The 18,067-nt window shown below is 50.3% G+C and overlaps 1 protein-coding gene across 2 annotated transcripts in view; it reads left to right on the top strand.

The window, feature by feature from the left end:
• NEURL1B (neuralized E3 ubiquitin protein ligase 1B) overlaps window positions 1-18,067 on the top strand; it is a 45,732-nt gene that overhangs the window by 16,809 nt on the left and 10,856 nt on the right. For both annotated transcript variants that reach the window (XM_006058697.4, XM_044932377.2), the window contains exon 2: window positions 5,148-5,693. In XM_006058697.4, coding sequence (XP_006058759.1) covers window positions 5,148-5,693 — 546 coding nt within the window. The remainder of the gene's footprint in view (window positions 1-5,147; window positions 5,694-18,067) is intronic.

Raw genomic sequence — 18,067 nt, forward strand, 5'->3', positions numbered from 1 at the left:
TGTACTCTGAGCCTCCCTGGCAGGCATTCAGGGCCTTCCCATCTGGTCCCCATGACGTTGACCGCACCCTCACCCCTCAGCCTTCACCCATGCAAAGCAGTGGCTGCCTAACCTCAGACGCTTTCTGCCACACCTTCCATAGGACTAAACCTTCCTTCCAGGTCTAGCTTGCCCAACCTCTGCCCCTACTGCCTGGAGTATTTCATCTCCTCCCTTAACACCTGGCTCTGCAGGCATTACCCCCTGCCCCCCAGCCCCTGGCTAAATCTGGGATCTCCAATGCCTAACATGGTCTCTATTGTTATTATTGGTCCCTAATGTTCATGTCTATTCACCTGTTTGTCTTCTCTTCCACGGAAAGACTCAGATCTCCACAAGGGCAGGATTGTGTCCTCACCTCTGCTCCCTCAGTGCTTCACTTCAGCAGATATATCCTCAGAAAAGATGGATAGATGGGTGGATGATGGATGGATGATGGGCAGATGGATGAATGAATGGATAGATGAATGCACTGATGGATGGTTGGATAGATGGATGGGAGGATGGTTAGATGGATGGATAGGAAGATGAACGATGGATGCATGGAAGGATGGATGGATAGGTAGATGGAAGATGATTGGATGGATGGATGGATGGATGGATAGGTAGATGGAAGATGATTGGATGGATGGATAGGAAGATGGAAGATGATTGGATGGATGGATAGGTAGATGGAAGATGATTGGATGGATGGATGGACGCATGAACGCATGGATGGATAGGTGGGTGGATGGATGCATGAATAATGGAGTGAGCATCTTCCCTGCTGCCCTCATACACCTGTCCAATGCTTAGCAGACCCACCTAGGGGTACAAGGAATCAATAGTGGCTTCTTGCTTCCCTCTCTACATCAGGGATCTACAGCTCATTCTGTCTATCTTTTGTGGATTCCTAAAGGGCAGAGAGAATATGGTAAAATAGCTCAAAAGGCCGATGGAGGTCACACAAATGTGGCTTCAGTCACAGCTCTGCCTTTAGCTAAGCGCGCTGTGTGACTTTAGGCAAATAACTCAACCTCTCTGAAACTCCATGTCTTAATCTGCATAATGGGGTTAATGGTCGTCCTTACCCAAAGGGTTATTATAAAGATTAAATGAGGAAATGCATGGTAAGTAGCCAGGCCAAAGCTGGTATTCCATACAAGGTTATTGAATGCATGGTAACTGTCAGTCAGAACAGTTTTGTTTGCAAGTATCAAAAACCTAGCTCAACCTGGCTTATAAGCAAAAGAAGGTTCCCCTACCTGAAAAGTTTATAGTGATCTGATTGGCCAGGCTTGAGGCACACCCCAGTTTCTGAGTTGGGGTGAGATCAACCCACTAGTTGGAGAGAAGCTAGATCTCTCCTCCCTGTGGAGGAGGAGGGAGGGGCAGCATGTGCCCACAGGGCTGCCCTGCCATGAGCGCTGCAGAACCTGGACCTCTTTCATGATGGCCCAGGGCCTGTGGGAGGTGGTGCGTGGCCAGCACCCCCCCACCCCCGCCCAGGGCTCTCCTTACCCTCCTTGGGTGGGAGTGACCGCTGACATTCTGCCTCCCTGTGTCAGGGGTAGTCGGCCAGAAGAACCCAGGGAGGGGTTCCTGCCCAGGCCCTTAGTGACCCTGAGATTGGGCGGGTTCCTTCTCCCTCTGTGGACCCATTTTTTTCATCTGCAAAATGGACTTATTCAAGGAGATGCTCTCCAAAGTCTGCTCTAACTATAATAAAGGCAGCAGCTGGCATTTATCAAGTACCTGATGTGTGCCAGGCCTTTGCTGGGCACTGGAATCACAGATGAAATAGACACGCCCCTGCTTTCCAGGGTCCATGCTAGGTATGGCCCAGCCTTTCCTTGCCACTTCTGGTATCTGTCATAGAACCAAGACGCCTTTTTAAAAATTTTGTGTACTTTTAAAATATAGTTTAAGCTGTATTTATTGTATACAGCTTAAACATCCAAAGCAAATACGGTCATTCTTCAGTATCCTGGGGGCAGGAGGATTAGTTCCAGGACCCCCCACAGATACCCCAACTCTGATGCCCAAGTCACTTATGTAAAATGGTGTCGTATTTGCATATAACCTACACGCATCCTTCCTTATACTTTAAATCATCTCTAGATTACTTATAATACCTAATACAATGTAAATGCTATGTAAATAGTTGTAAATACAATGCAAATGCTATGTAAGTAGTTTCCGGTTCACAGCAAATTCAAGTTTTGATTTTTGGAATTTTCTGGAATCTGTTTCCCCTGAATATTTTCAATCCGTGGTTGGTTGACTTCAGTGACACAGAGCCGGAAAACACAGAGGGCAGACTGTGTGTTGAATGTTTTTTATTTCTCTCATGAAAAACTAAAACCTCCAAATCTCTACTACCTTCAAAACATATCCAGAATCAGACCCCTTCTCACCACCTTTACTCACAGCTCCCCGCCCCAAATTTGAGGCACCATCATCTCCACCCTGGAGGAATCCCTCAGCCTTGTCCTAGCCTCTAGCTTCCTTGCCCAGACTCCACCCCACCCTCCCGCCGCCCACCAACAGTCTACTCTCCACCCTGTGGCCTGAACTTTACTACCATTTCTTTGCTCTGCGGCTGCTGCTAAGTCACTTCAGTCGTGTCCGACCCTGTGCAACCCCATAGACGGCAGCCCACCAGGCTCCCCCATGGCTGGGATTCTCCTGGCAAGAACACTGGAGTGGGTTGCCATTTCCTTCTCTACTGCATGAAAGTGAAAAGTGAAAGTGAAGTTGCTTAGTCGAGTCGGACTCCTAGCAACCCAATGGACTGCAGCCTACCAGGCTCCTCCGTCCATGGGATTTTCCAGGCAAGAGCACTGGAGTGGGGTGCCATGCTCTAAATCGCCAATAATGTCCCATCTCAGAGTGAAATGGTGAAAGAAAAAACAGACCACAACCAGAGGGTCTCTCCCAGCCCACCCCCCACTCCCCACCATTGCAGCTCTGCTGGAATTTCCAGCTCTGGTCACTTCCTTCCACACCAAACCCACTGACACCATTCCACCCACACGAGCACATTCCCACCTCAGGGCCTTGACTTGGTGTTACCCCTGCCTGGAATGCTCTTCCCCCAAATACCTTCACCTTTGGGTCTGCTCAAGTCACTCATCAGAAGGACTTCCATGGTGATCCAGTGGTTAAAACTCCACACTTCCATTGCAGGGCCACGGGTCCCACCCCAGGTCAGGAAAGTGGGATCCCACATGCTGCAAGGTATGACCGAAAAAGTAGAAACAAAAAGTCACTTATCAGAGAGGCCCTCCCTGAAAACTCCTGTCTGGCATAGCACTGCTTTCTTCCCCCTCCTTTGACTGCCTCCCATCAGGTATGATTTGTTTATTGTCTTACTTTGCCCACTGGAACCACAGCGCCGTCCAAGTGGGAACCGTATCAGTCTTGGTGACAGCTGCGTTTCCAGTGCCAACATGGCACCTGGCACTTCCTGGGTGCTCGCTAAACACCTGCTGAGTGGTGCCCAACATGGCACCTGGCACTTCCTGGGTGCTCGCTAAACACCTGCCGAGTGGATGAATGACTGAAGCCTCAAGGGTTATTTTTCCTTATTTCCTCTTGGCTTTCCTGCTTGTTATTTGTCTTCCGTGGGTCGGTGGCTTGCGTCTGCAGCAGGGCCTCCAGCAGGAACCCCTGCCTCGGTGACCGGGGCCTCCGTCCCCCCAAGCCTGGGGGCCGTGGCGTGCCTGCATTCTCATTGCCTGTCCCTCTTCATTTTCTCCTGTCCTCACTCCCCAGAACCTCTGTGTTAGTGGAGCCCGAGGGCTGGTGTGGGAAGAGTGATCCTGGAGTGGGCTCTCATTCCCCATGGTCGCCATTCTGCAGACCGTTGTGTGCCAGGGGCTGCCTGTGCGTTGTGAGCCTTCGCCTTGAAAATTGTTCTCAGCTGCTGTTGTGAGCGAGCACCAGAGACTTGTGCAGTTATCGCCCACCTGGCTACCTCCCAGGCTACCGGAGCCTCCCAGGAGCTGCCCCCACCTCCAGACCGGGTCAGCCCGGTTTGTGGCCAGCGACCAGATCCTTTGTAAGGAGACTGTCCCAAGTTTCTCCAGGGCCTTCAGGGCACAATCCCCATAGAAATGAATTATTAAAGGTGTATGTTCTAGAAAAGCCAGCCTTGCTTATAAAGAATGCCTTCCTCTTCTGTGGGTAAAGGGGAGGAGAAGTCAGAATTCTGGCTCGGGTGTCCTTTGGAACTCAGTATTATACTCGTGTTATTAGTTGCCTATTAAACACATGCTTTGTGCCAGGCCGTCTTCTAGGAACTCACCCACATGATCTTTTAGCAGCTGTGTGAGTTAAGCTGATGTTCCCATTTTACGGGCAAGGAAACACGCTAGAGAGATTGGGTCTGCTGTGTGTCGCACAACCAGAAAGTGCCAGAGAACTGAGATTCCAGGCTGTACTGGGGATCCCAAGAGGGCCCCCAAGTTGCCTTTTTAATAAAAATTACACAGAGAAAAGCAGCCAAACACCTTCCACTACTCCTCAAGAATCCAAGGCTGCCGTAGCCTTGAGAGGGACTTTGCAATCCAGAAGTGGCTTTTGGAGGAAGCCTCTCGAAGTGGCTTCCCTAGTGGCTCAGCTGGTAAAGAATCCACCTGCAATATGGGAGACTTGGGTTCAATCCCTGGGTTGGGAAAATTCCCTGGAGAAGGGAACAGTTACCCACTCCATATTCTGGCCTGGCGAATTCCATGGACTGTATAGTCCATGGGGTCCCAAAGAGTCCGGCACGACTGAGCAACTTTCACACTCTTTCTAGATGTGGAGGGTTTTGATGGAGACAGAAAAGTCAGTTGGCCCCACGCTGGCTGTCGTGACAAGCTCACTGGTTTGGCCTGTCTGCGAGTGAAACGGCTCTGAACAGTGCTTCACTGGACGGACACAGACAGGCTAACCCTTGCTCTTCGCTCATCTGTGAAGTGGGCAGAGTGAGTTTGCTGTAGCAGTCTTGGGCAGTTTGGAGTGACTGAAACTTGCAATTACAGGTCAAACTAAGATGGAATTTAAAAACGACATGATTAAAGACAAATCGGGGCCACAATGTCGCCAGGGGGCCTAACCCTCCTGTTTGTCTCTTCCCGCAGAGTCCAGCCCGCCGGCGCGCCTCCTGGCCACCCGGCCTTGCTGCGGCCCCGGCCCGGAGCGGCGCCCGGTGCTGGGCGAAGCGCCGCGCTTCCACGCGCAGGCCAAGGGCAAGAACGTGCGGCTAGACGGCCACTCGCGCCGAGCCACGCGGCGCAACAGCTTCTGCAACGGGGTCACGTTCACGCAGCGGCCCATCCGGCTGTACGAGCAGGTGCGGCTGCGCCTGGTGGCCGTGCGCCCGGGCTGGAGCGGGGCGCTGCGCTTCGGCTTCACAGCACACGACCCGTCGCTCATGAGTGCCCAGGACATCCCCAAGTACGCCTGTCCCGACCTGGTCACGCGGCCCGGCTACTGGGCCAAGGCGCTGCCGGAGAACCTGGCGCTGCGCGACACGGTGCTGGCCTACTGGGCGGACCGCCACGGCCGTGTCTTCTACAGCGTCAACGACGGCGAGCCCGTGCTCTTCCACTGCGGCGTGGCGGTGGGCGGCCCGCTCTGGGCGCTCATCGACGTCTACGGCATCACCGACGAGGTGCAGCTCCTCGGTAGGTCGTGGTCCCCACTGGAAGGGAGATAGGGTGGCCCCACCGGGACCAGGTGCGCATGAGGGTGTGTTTCTTTAACATTCACGAATACCCAGGGCTCCCTTTGCCAGGCGTCTTCTAAGCAGTTTACACATTTCCATTCATTTATCTTTGGCAACAACCCACCATCCCCGTTTTACCGATGAGAAGACTGAGGCCCGGAGTGATTAAACGCTTTGCCTTGCAAAACCTGGATGGGAATCCACACGGGTGTGGCCCAGAGTCCACGGTCAGGTCCAGGCCCCTCCACTTGCTCCTTCACTCGCTGTGTCCTCACTTGCTCACTCGTTCTTTCATCCGTTCCTGGGTGTGTTCCTTCACTCCCTTGTTCACTTGCTCATTCATTCATTCATGCAAGCTTTTATTCTTTTGCTCACTCATTCATATATTCACTCATTCACATATCTGTTTATGCATTTGCTCATTCATTCACTCACAATCCACGTCCTCACTCAGCAATCAAACCCATGACCTAATCTTCTAGTCCCTACACTGCCCAGGCAGTGGACAGTAGGTATCATATCAAGGTCCATGGTTAAAGGGCTCAGGGTCCACTGGGGATGCAGGCAGGTAAGTGTGGCCCTGGCTCCAACAAAGGAGGAGTGACTAATGCTGAAGTCCTGGTGGTGAGAACTCACGGGATACAAGTCTGTTGCTCTTAAGACCCTATTTCTCTCTCTTTTCAAAGTTCTTTAAAAATTGAGGTAAAATTCCCTTAACACAAAAGTAAAGTGTCCAGTTTTGTGGCATTCATCATACAGTTTTGGCAACCATCACCTCTGTTTAGTTCCAAAACATTTTCATCACTGCAAAGAGAAATCCACACCCATTAAGCTGCCACTCCCATCCTCCCCCCAGCTCTTGGCCTGCTTTCTCTTTGTGGCATTAGCTCTCGAACTCCGGTTGCACGTGAGCAGCCCAGCCTCCACTTCTGGGGGAGAAAAAGGAGAGCAGGTTTCTCAGGGGACACAGCCCTGTATGTATTTACCTGCAATGAATGCACAGATCTAAAGTTTGAGTTTTGATGGAGTTATACACTGTATACCATAAGCCAAGTTGCTGCCTGCCCCTTTAAGGCAGCCCCCTCCCCACCAGGGCAGCCACTGTTCCGATTTTTCACCATAGACTATTGCACCACTACCTGAACATCACATAAATGGAACCATGCAGTATATGCATTAGTGTCTGGCCCCTTAATCTCAGCACAAGATCTTTGAGATTCATCCATGTTGTTACTGTATCAGAAATGTGTTCCTTTTTCATTGCCCAGGAGTATGCCTTGATTTGGATGGAGTACAGTTTGTATATCTGAATGTCTGGGCGGTTTCTGGTCTTTCAGCCCTGCATCTTGAGGGAAAACCCTGGCCCTGGGCTCCTTGCTGCCCCCGCCACTGCCCACACCACCACTGGGCAGGGAGGGGAGATGCATGCATTCGGGCCCCCAACTCCCCAGAAGAAGAAAGGCAGCAGCACTGAGCAGCTAGGAGCAGAGGGGTGGGAGTCACGTGGATCTCTGCTCCACCCCTGGCTCTCCACTTGCCAGCTGTGTGGCCTTGGCCAGGTGACCAAACCTCTCTGTGCCTCGGTTTCTTCATCTGTAAAATGAGTTCATGATAGTACCTACCTCATGGGAGTGTTGGCACGGGACATGAGATGGTGTATGAAAGGGACACCGCATGACGCCTGGCACATGGAAGGTGCTCAAGAAGTAATAGCTAAGAAATGAGAGTCTCTGCCCATCTGCACAGGCGCTGAGGCACATGTCTGAAATCCAGGCTTAGGCAGACCAAAGTATAAATAGCTACCCATCCTCCAAGCTGGGGCCTTACTCGCGCATTTTAACCATGTTCCCCCATGCTCTTTTCCATGGAAGGTTCTGGTTTTTTACCCGCAGGAAATGCAGGTTTCTAAAAACCTCCTCTAGACCCCCTGTCTAGACCCCGCTCTAGACCACTCTTTTTTGAAGCTCTTTATTCCTATGGAGCTGGGAAACAATCGGGCCTTATTCACCTGCTCCTTCAGACAGCCCAAGTCTCGGTACCAGCCGAGAAATCATAGCCACTCCATAATCAGCACAAGTGGATTAGGATTTTTTTTAAAAAATACAAATTGGAAGCAGCCTCTACTGATGACTTAATGAACTGAACAGACCTGTGAGGAGTCATGGACTCTCACCTCCCTGCCTTTACCGAGCCTCTCCAGCACCTCACGCCCCTGGAGGAAAGGAGAGGGCCCGTGGAGCACCAGCATCAGGGGGCAGATGGGAGCCTCCGTTTTCTAATCTGCCAGTGGTGCCCGTGATGGAGGGCTGATGCAGGGCACCCAGCACTGGTGTCATGGGACAATGTTCACAATGACATGCGGAAGGGAAGATGAGATCGGAAAGAATGCCATCCACGGGGGAAAGGAGCATAGGTGAATCTCACTTCCTTCTTTACACCTCTCTGAGTTATCTTTTTAATATATATGGAAAGGGCTGATATTGCTTTTACAAGCAGAAAGGGCAATAAAGTTATTTTCCTTTCTGAAGGTTATATGAGATAATGGAGAACTTACTGACATGTGATCGAGGCTCAATAAATGTTTTCTGTCCAGGGAAAGAGCAAATTGACATTGGTTATATCAGGGTGAAGGGGTTATGGGTGGTTTTTTTTTTCCTTTTTTTCCCTCTCCCAAGTTATCAACAATGATTTATAATCAGAAAAAAAAAAAAGAAAAGTTATAATAAAAATAAGGAAGCAAAGTAGTCATGATTCTGTATGGTTTGAGTCCAGGCAGTAGGTACTCTGCTGTTGCCAGCACAGCATCAGAACCACAGAAATCCCACCATAAGTGGGGTCCCTCCCTCCCAATTCCTGGAAGAACTGGGCTTCTGAGGGTGGTGTCCACTGTACTGCCTGGATAAAGAAAAGGAGGCTCTGGCCTCCTTTTTCTCACAAGGAACAAGAAGGTTAACACAGTTCCTCTAGAGTCTTAGCTGTGAGACTCCAGAATAAGGACCCCTCATCCCCACCTCAGGCAGCGCTAGTAGTGAAGAATCTGCCTGCAATGCAGGAGACACAGGTTCAAACCCCAGGCCCAGAGATCCCATGGGGAGGGAAGGGGCAACCCACTTCAGTCTTCTTTCAGGGGCAATCCCATAAACAGAGGAGCCTGGCGGGGTCCGTGTGGTCCGTGGCGGGGTCCATGTGTCCGTGGGGTCACAAAGAGTCAGACATGACTCAAGTGTAGGACCGTCCGTCTGTCCCTCCCTCACCTCTCGGGTCCCACTGGATAGAGCCTCAATGCCAACAAGCTACAGCAGCCTCTGGGTAAGGCTGTCAGGTTTAGGATGCCCAGTTACACTTGAATTTCAGAAAAACGATGAATAATTTCCTGAAGTATATCCCATGCAATATTTGGGGCATACTTAGAATTTGGTTTTTTAATTTTTATTTTGTATTGGAGTATAGTTGATTTACAACAAGTGTACAGCAAAGTGATTCAGTTATACATATATCCATCCTTTTTCAGATTCTTTCCCCATATAGTTTATTACAGAAAACTCGGTAGAGAAGAATTTGTTGTTTATCTGAAATTCAAATGTAACTTTGCTTCCTATACTTTATCTGGCAGCCCTCACCTGGGAAGTGTCCTTCTCATCTAATGGAATGGGGGTGCACTGTATTCACCCTGGATCTTGAGCCAAAATTTAGTCTCAGGAATAAAAAGGGATCCATAGTCCTTGCCTGCTTCTTTCACATGCTGGAATTGTGCTTTCAGCCCAGCCTCCTGCACGGGGGTCCAACTGCAGCAGAGAGCACCACCTCTCTGTGGCCGGACCCTGGGGTACCCCCTCTTGTGACGTTCAGTCTTTCCTCAAGACAGGGTGACTTAGCCCCTTTTTATTTATTTTTATAGTTCCACTATATATTACAATTATTTTTTAGGTAGATAAATTAAGATTTTTAGTTGCAATTTCTGTATAAAGCTCTCAAAAATTAATAGAATGAATATACAGAAAAGTAGAAGGGTATAGTAGACCTGAAAAGCACCATGAACCAATTCAACATAATTAGGATTTATACATTTTTCACACAACAGTAGGATACAAATTCTATTCAGGTTCCCATAGACTGTAAACTAGGAGACATTGGACAAAAAGTACAATAATTTCATGGTCTAAAAGTACTGAAATCATAGCGTCTGTTCTCTCATCACTGTGGATTTATGTTAGAAAGACTTCCTTGATGGCTCAGTGGGTAAAGAATCCACCTGCAATGCAGGAGACACAGGAGACATGAGTTTGATCCCTGGGTCAGGAAGATCCCCTGGCGGAGGAAATAACTTAGGCCCTTCTAGATAAACAATTGAGGGCTTGGAGAAGGGAAGTATATTGGTTTGAGAGTGACAGAACCAGGATTAGAGGCCAGATGCATCTCCCTTTAGTTTGGTGGGTCTCAGCCTTGGCTGCACATTGAGGTCACCTGTGGGGGTGGGGGGTAGGGGGAATCGTGGCTCTCAAAACTCCACTTCCCAGGCTGCACCCAGGCCAATTAGATCAGAACCTACGGGTTGGCTCCGGGCATCCAGGTTTCTTATGGCTCCTGGGGTGATCCCCAGGTGCAGCCAGGACTGTGATCACAATGATCCTCTCTGCACGAGCTCCTGTTCCTCCTCCCTTTCTGGTACCGAGCTGAGTTCCTCAGACCTCTAGTTCAGGGCATGGCAGCATCACACAAGCTCCTTCTCTTGTTTTGACTTTTCTGCTTCATCTCCAGTCCTGACTCCCACTCACGCTTTCCCCTGCCCAGATAAGCACCACTCTTGATGTTTGGCATAAGTCCTTGAGCATGTATTTTTTTAAAATACATAGAGCTATTTTGTATGTTTAGCATGCATAGGTGGATGGTATCATGCTAAAGATCTTACTCTGTTTTCCTTTTTTCACTTGCCCCATTTTAAGATTTATCAGTGTCTGTCTGGTTCCATGTTTCCTAACTGATAGATACCTGGGTTGCCCCCATGCAGACAACATTACTGGATACAATCTTCCCCAGGGCTGCCCTGTGGCTGCTGGGGTTACATTCTCTGGGGCACTGATCAGGATGGGCTTAATGGAGCCTGGAGTGGTTCATCCCGAGAGCCTGTGATTTCCCTGGATGTTCCTCTGGACGAAAGAGAAAGAGCAAATTACTTTCTGCTGAGTTGAGCAGGGACCCAGGAGAGGAAGGTTCAGCCAAGTCATACACACCTGTCCCCCCTCTCCTGGCCCCTTTTTCTCTGAAGAAGCGCTTTCCCCGAGTTCTGGAGTGGAGGCCTCATGCTGTCCTGAGGCAGCCCTGTCCCTCTTCCGGGCAGCTGGGGAACGGGCCACGTCAGGGCCGCTGCCCAGTGGCAGAATGCTGGTCAGACTGAACATGGGACACCAGCCCAAGCAATGGCATCACAGACTGTGCTTCAGAAACCTTTGCTTTCAAGACATGGAAACTGGTTTAAGCTCACTCAAGCAAAAATAAAGGGAATTAATGTCTCATGGACTGCAAATTCTAGGAAGCAGCTGCTTGTTAGCCTGGCTCAATGCAGGGGCCCGAGGAATAGCACCCAGAACATTGGCCTGCCTCTACCCCTTTTCCTGACTTTGTGTCATCCTCCAGCAGGCTTTCCCTTTGGGGTGGGGGCAAGGCCACCAGTATCTCCAGTTCCATGTCTCGTGAACTTAAGTCTAGCAGGAAATCTGCTGCTATCTCAATATCTGGACTCACTGATCTCTGTGGCCAGAGGGATGAGCTAGAAGGACTGGCCAAGTTAAGGCTCCCTGCTCAAGGTACTGAGTGGAAACGGAGCGGGGAGAAGTTCCCTCAAAGAAAAGCTGGTGCTGAGACCGGAAGAAGCAAGGACTGGATGCCAGAAGCCAGTAACAGCAGCTCTCCAAAGGCTTTATAAGAGTCATTCACCGACCTTGAAAGCCTTGAGCCCTTCTGTTAACTTACTGGACCTACTCAGCCCAGGCAGCATGCTGAGGGCTTTACCTGGTGATGTCCTCCAGTCCTCACAAGAACCCCATGAGACAGGAAACAGTTTTGTCCCCATCCACACACCCAGCATGGATGGATAACTTGGCCAAGGTCACCTAATGGTTGGTGGTTCCAGAGTCAGTATCTGTTCATTAGGGTTATGAACAAATTATGTGATAAAGACAAACTTGTCGATCTAAATCATGACCTGCTGGTCTGAGTGCATCACTCCATGCTGCAGATGAGGAAACTGAGGCCCAGAGAGGGGTAGGGACCTGCCACCTCACCAGTGGCTGTGGGGGGTGATAGGGTGTGGCCAGGGACTCAGAAAGGTGCCTTGGTGTGAGACCTGTGAGCACCAGCATCAGGCTGGCGGTAGTGGCTGCCGCTGGCTTCATCCAGAGCCTGATGGGGACCCACTCAGAGCAATGGGCTTGGGTAGTTACTGTTTCCTTTACAAACAGCCCAGCCCAGTGCCCAGCCCCGCCCCCACAGTCAGGCCTCCGCCTGGCAGGCTGGCCTGAAGGCTTCTTTCCCCTTCAGGAGTGGGATCGCCGCTCTGTGGCTATGTCCTACTAGGGGCCCTGAAGGCCCACTGTGGGTGCAGCGCGAGGCACATGGTTACTCTTTCTACAGCTCTGCCATCCGTCCTCCCCACAGGCCTGGGAGGCGGGGGGTGGGGCTCCCCACACTGCAAGGGGAAACTGAGGCCACAGCCAGCACTGCCAGGGACCAGCCGAGGTCTGTCTGTCGACCTGTCCAGCCGCCTTTGGTCAGCAGCTAGGCGGCATGCAGAAAAGCGCAGGCTCAGTGCCCGACATCCTCACTCCGTCTCAGTCCCCAGCCCCTGCCTGCTGCCTGCCCTCCTGTGCCCATGGTGGAAGGAGCTCTGCTTCTGTCCCCTCTGCCTGTTCAGGGACATTCTCTGGTTATTTGTCCCTTTCTCCAGCCTCCCGCTCCCTCTCCACAGAACCATCCCCATGAGCACACACAGGTAGCTCCCATCTTTAAAGAAAGTGCCCTTGACAATCTCTTCCACTGGCTACTACCATTTCTCTGCCCTCCTTCAGAGTGAAACTTTCTTAAAGGTGTTGTCTATACCACCCCCTCCCGATCCCTGCTTCAGCTCAGCCCAGTGAAATTTAATTTTTAAAAAAAATGTTGAATGTGAAATTAAAAAGACACAAATAGCAACTTTCTTTAACATTGTACAAAACAGTATGAGTAGACCCCAAAGGAAATGAAACATTATCACCTTTACACCACCCTCTGATTTCTCATAATTACTATTCAAACAATAGAAAGTATAGCTAGCAATTTAAGAACTGGGGAAGAGATAAGCCCAAAGCCCTCTTTGACTATGTTTGTTCTACGCTGCGTATCGCAGTGCTTCCAGACAGTTTCTGCTGTTTCTGCACTGGCACAGGACTGCAGTCGTGGGTAAAACTGAACCTGCTTAGGAGCTGAGGGACACAAGAAATGGTGGGTCCGTAGCCTGGTGTATCGTCCATTCAAACAGTGGGGCAGGTACCAGCTGGTAATTTTTAGGTTCTGCCAACAAGGCTTTCTCTTGAAGTTAAACCAAAAACAGCTGCTTATAGTCCCAAGGCTTTCTCGTATGTGCAGCAATGGATGGATACTGAGGAGGTTCAACACTTGATCTCTACCAGTTACCCACGTAGTCATCAGTGATCCGATCTGGCCTGACTCACCCCATGCCCCTATCTCAGTCAGCGTTAGCCCTTCAACTTTGTCTTCTCCTGGCTGTGGCACCCTCAGGTGCTGCCAAGCCCAGAGCGGTTGTCCCCATTCTCTCACCAGGCCTCGTTCCTGCCCCAAGTGCCGTAGCCAAGCAGGGAGGAGCCAGCAAGTGGGCGACGGAGGAGAGGCCCAGGAGGTGGCAGGAGAACCAGGAGCTCTGGAGGCCTGGGGCAGAAGCAGGGTGGCGAGGCAGGAGAGGTGTTCCCAGCCGCCACAGTAACACACGGGCAGCCAGTGCTTGTGGACCACCAGAAACCCTTCTCACTCCCATTTTATGAAATGTCTCCCTCACGTACCAAAATCTGGCTGCAGCGGAGCCGTCCCCGCTGCTCAGTGGGCTTCAGCCTCGTGCTGCCAAGCCCAGAGCGGTCGTCCCCATTCTCTCATCAGGCCTTGCTCCTGCCCCAGGTGACCTCTCCCACCTCCTGGGCCTCTCCTCCGTGGCCCACTTGCTGGCTCCTCCCTGCCTGGCTCCACATGCTGAAAGTCCCAGGATTCTGTCCTAGGCCCTCTTCATTCTCTTTCCTTCTCACTATTAAAGCGTCATCTTACTTAAATATGTGTGGAGAAAGGTGCATACACAACCGTACAATTTAACAACTGCTAAGTCGCTTCAGTCATGTCCGACTCTGTGTGACCCCATAGATGGCAGCCTACCAGGCTCCCCCATCCCTAGGATTCTCCAGGTAAGAACACTGGAGTGGGTTGCCATTTCCTTCTCCAATTTAACAACTGAGGCAAGGCCATTTCTATTTCAGTTCAGCTCAGTTGCTCAGTAATGTCAGACTCTTTGCAACCCCATGGACAGAGCATGCCAGGCCTCCCTGTCCATCACCAACTGCCGGAGCTTGCTCACACTCATGTCCATTGAGTTGGTGATGCCATCCAATCTTCTCATCCTCTGTCATCCCCTTTTCCTCCCACCTTCAGTCTTTCCCAGCATCAGGGTCTTTTCCAATTAGTCAGCTCTTCGCATCAGGTGGCCAAAGTATTGGAATTTCAGCTTCAACATCAGTCCTTCCAATGAACATTCAGGACTGATTTCCTTTAGGATGCACTGGTTGGATCTCCTTGCAGTCCAGGGGACTCTCAAGAGTCTTCTGCAACACCACAGTTCAAAAGCATCAATTCTTTGGCACTTAGCTTTCTTTATAGTCCAACTCTCACATCCATACATGACTACTGGAAAAACCATAGCCTTGACTAGACGGACCTTTGTCAGCAAAGTATTTCTTTTTATCTCCCCTTTCTCCAGATGATATGGCCCTTGAATCCCATGTCTAAGCTGCTGGCTCCCAAATCCATATTCCCAGCCCTAATGCCGCCCTTGAACTCCAGACTTGCCCTGCCTACTCACATCTCCTCCTGGCGTCTGAAGAGGCTTCCCACACAGAACACATTCAGACAGCCGTCACAGTGGATGGCACCACCCACTTGGTTCATCAGTCCAAACTTCAAGAGTCATGCTTGATTTCTCATCCAGCACCCCTTCTGTCACTGTTCTGTCACGTCTGCCTCCAGGACACATCCCAGAGCAGCCCTTCTGAGACACCGAAGTGACTGAGGGGTGGGCCCTTGTCTCCGGTTCTTCAGTCCTCATTTTCATCTTCACACAAAGATAGTTTCTCTCGTGGCATAAATTCTGCTTTACTGCCAGGCCCAGACATGGTTGACCTGAGAAAGCCAGGCAGAAGGGGAGGAACTGAACTCCATCGCAGACCAGCAGCAGGCCTGGAGGTGGCCTAGAGAGAATGGGAAGTCAGGGCACCATCCTAGCTAATCCAGCCTCCACGTGCCCCACCTGGGACTGCTGCTGTGTGGCGGTGCTTGGTGGGTGATCGTGGAGGAAAGGGGTGCCTGTTGGATGCTTCCTCAGGGAAATCGGGTCCCTTGGGGACAACAGCTCCACCTGGCCTGGGACTGAGTCCCCGCGCTGGGCAGCTCAAAGAACAACAAGGATAGCTACATCTGGGGGGCAGTATTGCTAGTCATAAGGAGCCTGGCTTACGAGTCACAGCCTGAGATGGAATCCCATTTCTGTCAAACCTGGCTAGGTGACCTTCAGTTACATTCTACCTCGCAAAGCCTCAGTGTCCTCCCACTGTGAAATGTGCTTGCATGGGACAGTGGTAAGGACCGCTAAGGATAATGAATGCATGGAGTTGCTTCTGACTGATGCTTAAGTAAATGGCTGTATGTACTTTCACCAGGTCCAGAGAGCACATCTGGAGTCGAGTCACAGGTTAGAGCCAGGCAGTTTTGATAAGCTTCCTTGGTGGTCTCTTGATGTGGCTGGATTTCTTTCTGCCTGGAGCCACCTGTCTGATTTCTCCGGAGAATCTTTGATAGGTAGCCTCTCAAGTGTCAGGCGTAAACCAGCACTCTGCCATTCTGGGCCTGTCTCACTCAGGGATGCCTGATGGGGACAGAGCTCCCTGTATAAAGCAAGGAGACCCAGCCTTTCTGAGGGACTACTGGGGGCCAGGTCCGAGGTGAAGTGGTCTCACATGCTCTAATACTAGCCTGGAAAGCAGACCAAGCTTGCACTGCCTCCGACTTCACACATGCTGTTCTTCTGGAATGCTCAGGCTCCACCCCCAGCCACCATTCCCGCAGCCTTTGTGTCTTGGCTCCAAGAGGGCTGTTCTGACCCATTCTCAGGCCCCACTTCTGACCTTTGATACACTCAGAGAATACCAGTTCTGTCACTGCCTGGCTGCGGGACTTGGAGTAACTCACCTTGCCTCTCGGAGTCTCCGAAGTCCCCTACTGGCATGTTCCCATTTTTCAGAGCATCGTGAGATGGCAGCTCTCACCTGTGCTGGTGGCACTCACCACAGTTTGGAAGAAGAGTTAGTTTTCTGTCAGATGCTTCATTACCGTCTGTCCTTCCCACTGGAATGGGAGCTCCGTGCCCGCTTGTTCTCTTCGCCCAGGGTCCAGCACACTGCTTGGCACATGGCAAGCACTCTATACATTTTGTTAATAAATGTTGAAGGAATAATGATAATTAACATCTTTTGAGCACTTACTCTGTGCCATGCTGTGCTAGACTCTACAAAAGCATCTAATTTAATCTCTGTAACACCATGGGTAGGACTGTGGAGGGCAGGTATCACCATTATTCCATTTTTTTTTTTTAAATACCACTTTATTTTATTGTTCTAATTGCTTAAATAAATTTTGATTAGAAGATAATGCTATTAAAATTTTTTTTATCTATTTTTAATTGAAGGATAATTGCTTTACAGTATTGTGTCGGTTTCTCCAAAACATCAACATAAATCAGCCTTCAGTTCAGTTCAGTTGCTCAGTCGTGTCCGATTCATTGCAACCCCATGGACTGCAGCACACCAGGCCTCCCTGTCCATCACCAACTCCCAGAGCTTGCTCAAACTCATGTCCATCGTGTCAATGAGGCCATCCAACTATGTTATCCTCTGTCGTCCCCTTCTCTTCCCGCCTTCAATCTTTCCCAGCATCAGGAGCTTTTCCAATGAGTCAGTTCTTCGCATCAGGTGGCCAAAGTATTGGAGTTTCAGCTTCAGCATCAGTCCTTCCAATGAATATTCAGAGTTGATTTCTTTTAGGATTGACTGGTTTGATCTCCTTGCAGTCCAAGGGACTCTCAAGAGTCTTCTCCAACACCACAGTTTAAAAGCATCAATTCTCCATTGCTCAGCTTTCTTTATAGTCCAACGCTCACTTCCATACATGACTACTGGAAAAACCATAGCTTTAACCAGACATATCTTTGTCAGCAAAGTAATGTCTCTTTTTTAATATGTTGTCTAGGCTGGTCATAGCTTTTCTTCCAAGGAGCAAGCATCTTTTAATTTCATGACTGCAGTCACCATCTGCAGTGATTTTGGAGCCAAGAAAATCAAGTCGCTCACTGTTTCCATTGTTTCCCCATCTATTTGCCATGAAGTGATGGGACCAGATGCCACGATCTTCATTTTTTGAATGTTGAGCTTTAAGCCAACTTTTTCACTGTCCCCTTTCACTTTCATCAAGAGGCTCTTTAGTTCTTCATTTCTGCCATAAGGGTGGTGTCATCTGCCTATCTGAGGTTATTGATATTGTTCCCGCAAATTTGATTCCAGCTTGTGCTTCATCCAGCCTGGCGTTTCACATGATGTACTGTAGGCTGCAGGCGTCCTTCCATTCTTCCAAAGGAGAGGAGACGCTGAGGCCTTCCCGGTCAGATCCTAGAAGCCCAGGCATAATTAGCAAGCATGGCGGGTTCCGCACTCCAGATGGAGACTCAGCCAGAATTTGAAAGAGAGCGCGACATGGGGAGACCAAGTTTCGGTGAACAAGGCCCCCCATTATTCCATTTTAAGCTGAGAAAGTTGAGATTCCAAGAGCTGAAGTGACTAACCTACAGTTACGCAGTCAGGAAGGGCTGAAGCCAAGACTTGAACCTCAGTGTAGCCATCTCCAGGCCGTGATCCTGATTAGGGTGCTCTGCTGAAGTACGGGCTCTTCCGTGGAGCTCTTAGGGGCAAGGAAGAAGAGCTCTGGGCATGGCCTCACAGGATGACTGTGGTAGGCAGGGAACCCTGGGAAAATGCA

The sequence above is a fragment of the Bubalus bubalis genome, chromosome 19, assembly GCF_019923935.1.
Source record: "Bubalus bubalis isolate 160015118507 breed Murrah chromosome 19, NDDB_SH_1, whole genome shotgun sequence".
Classification (NCBI taxonomy): Eukaryota; Metazoa; Chordata; class Mammalia; order Artiodactyla; family Bovidae; genus Bubalus; species Bubalus bubalis.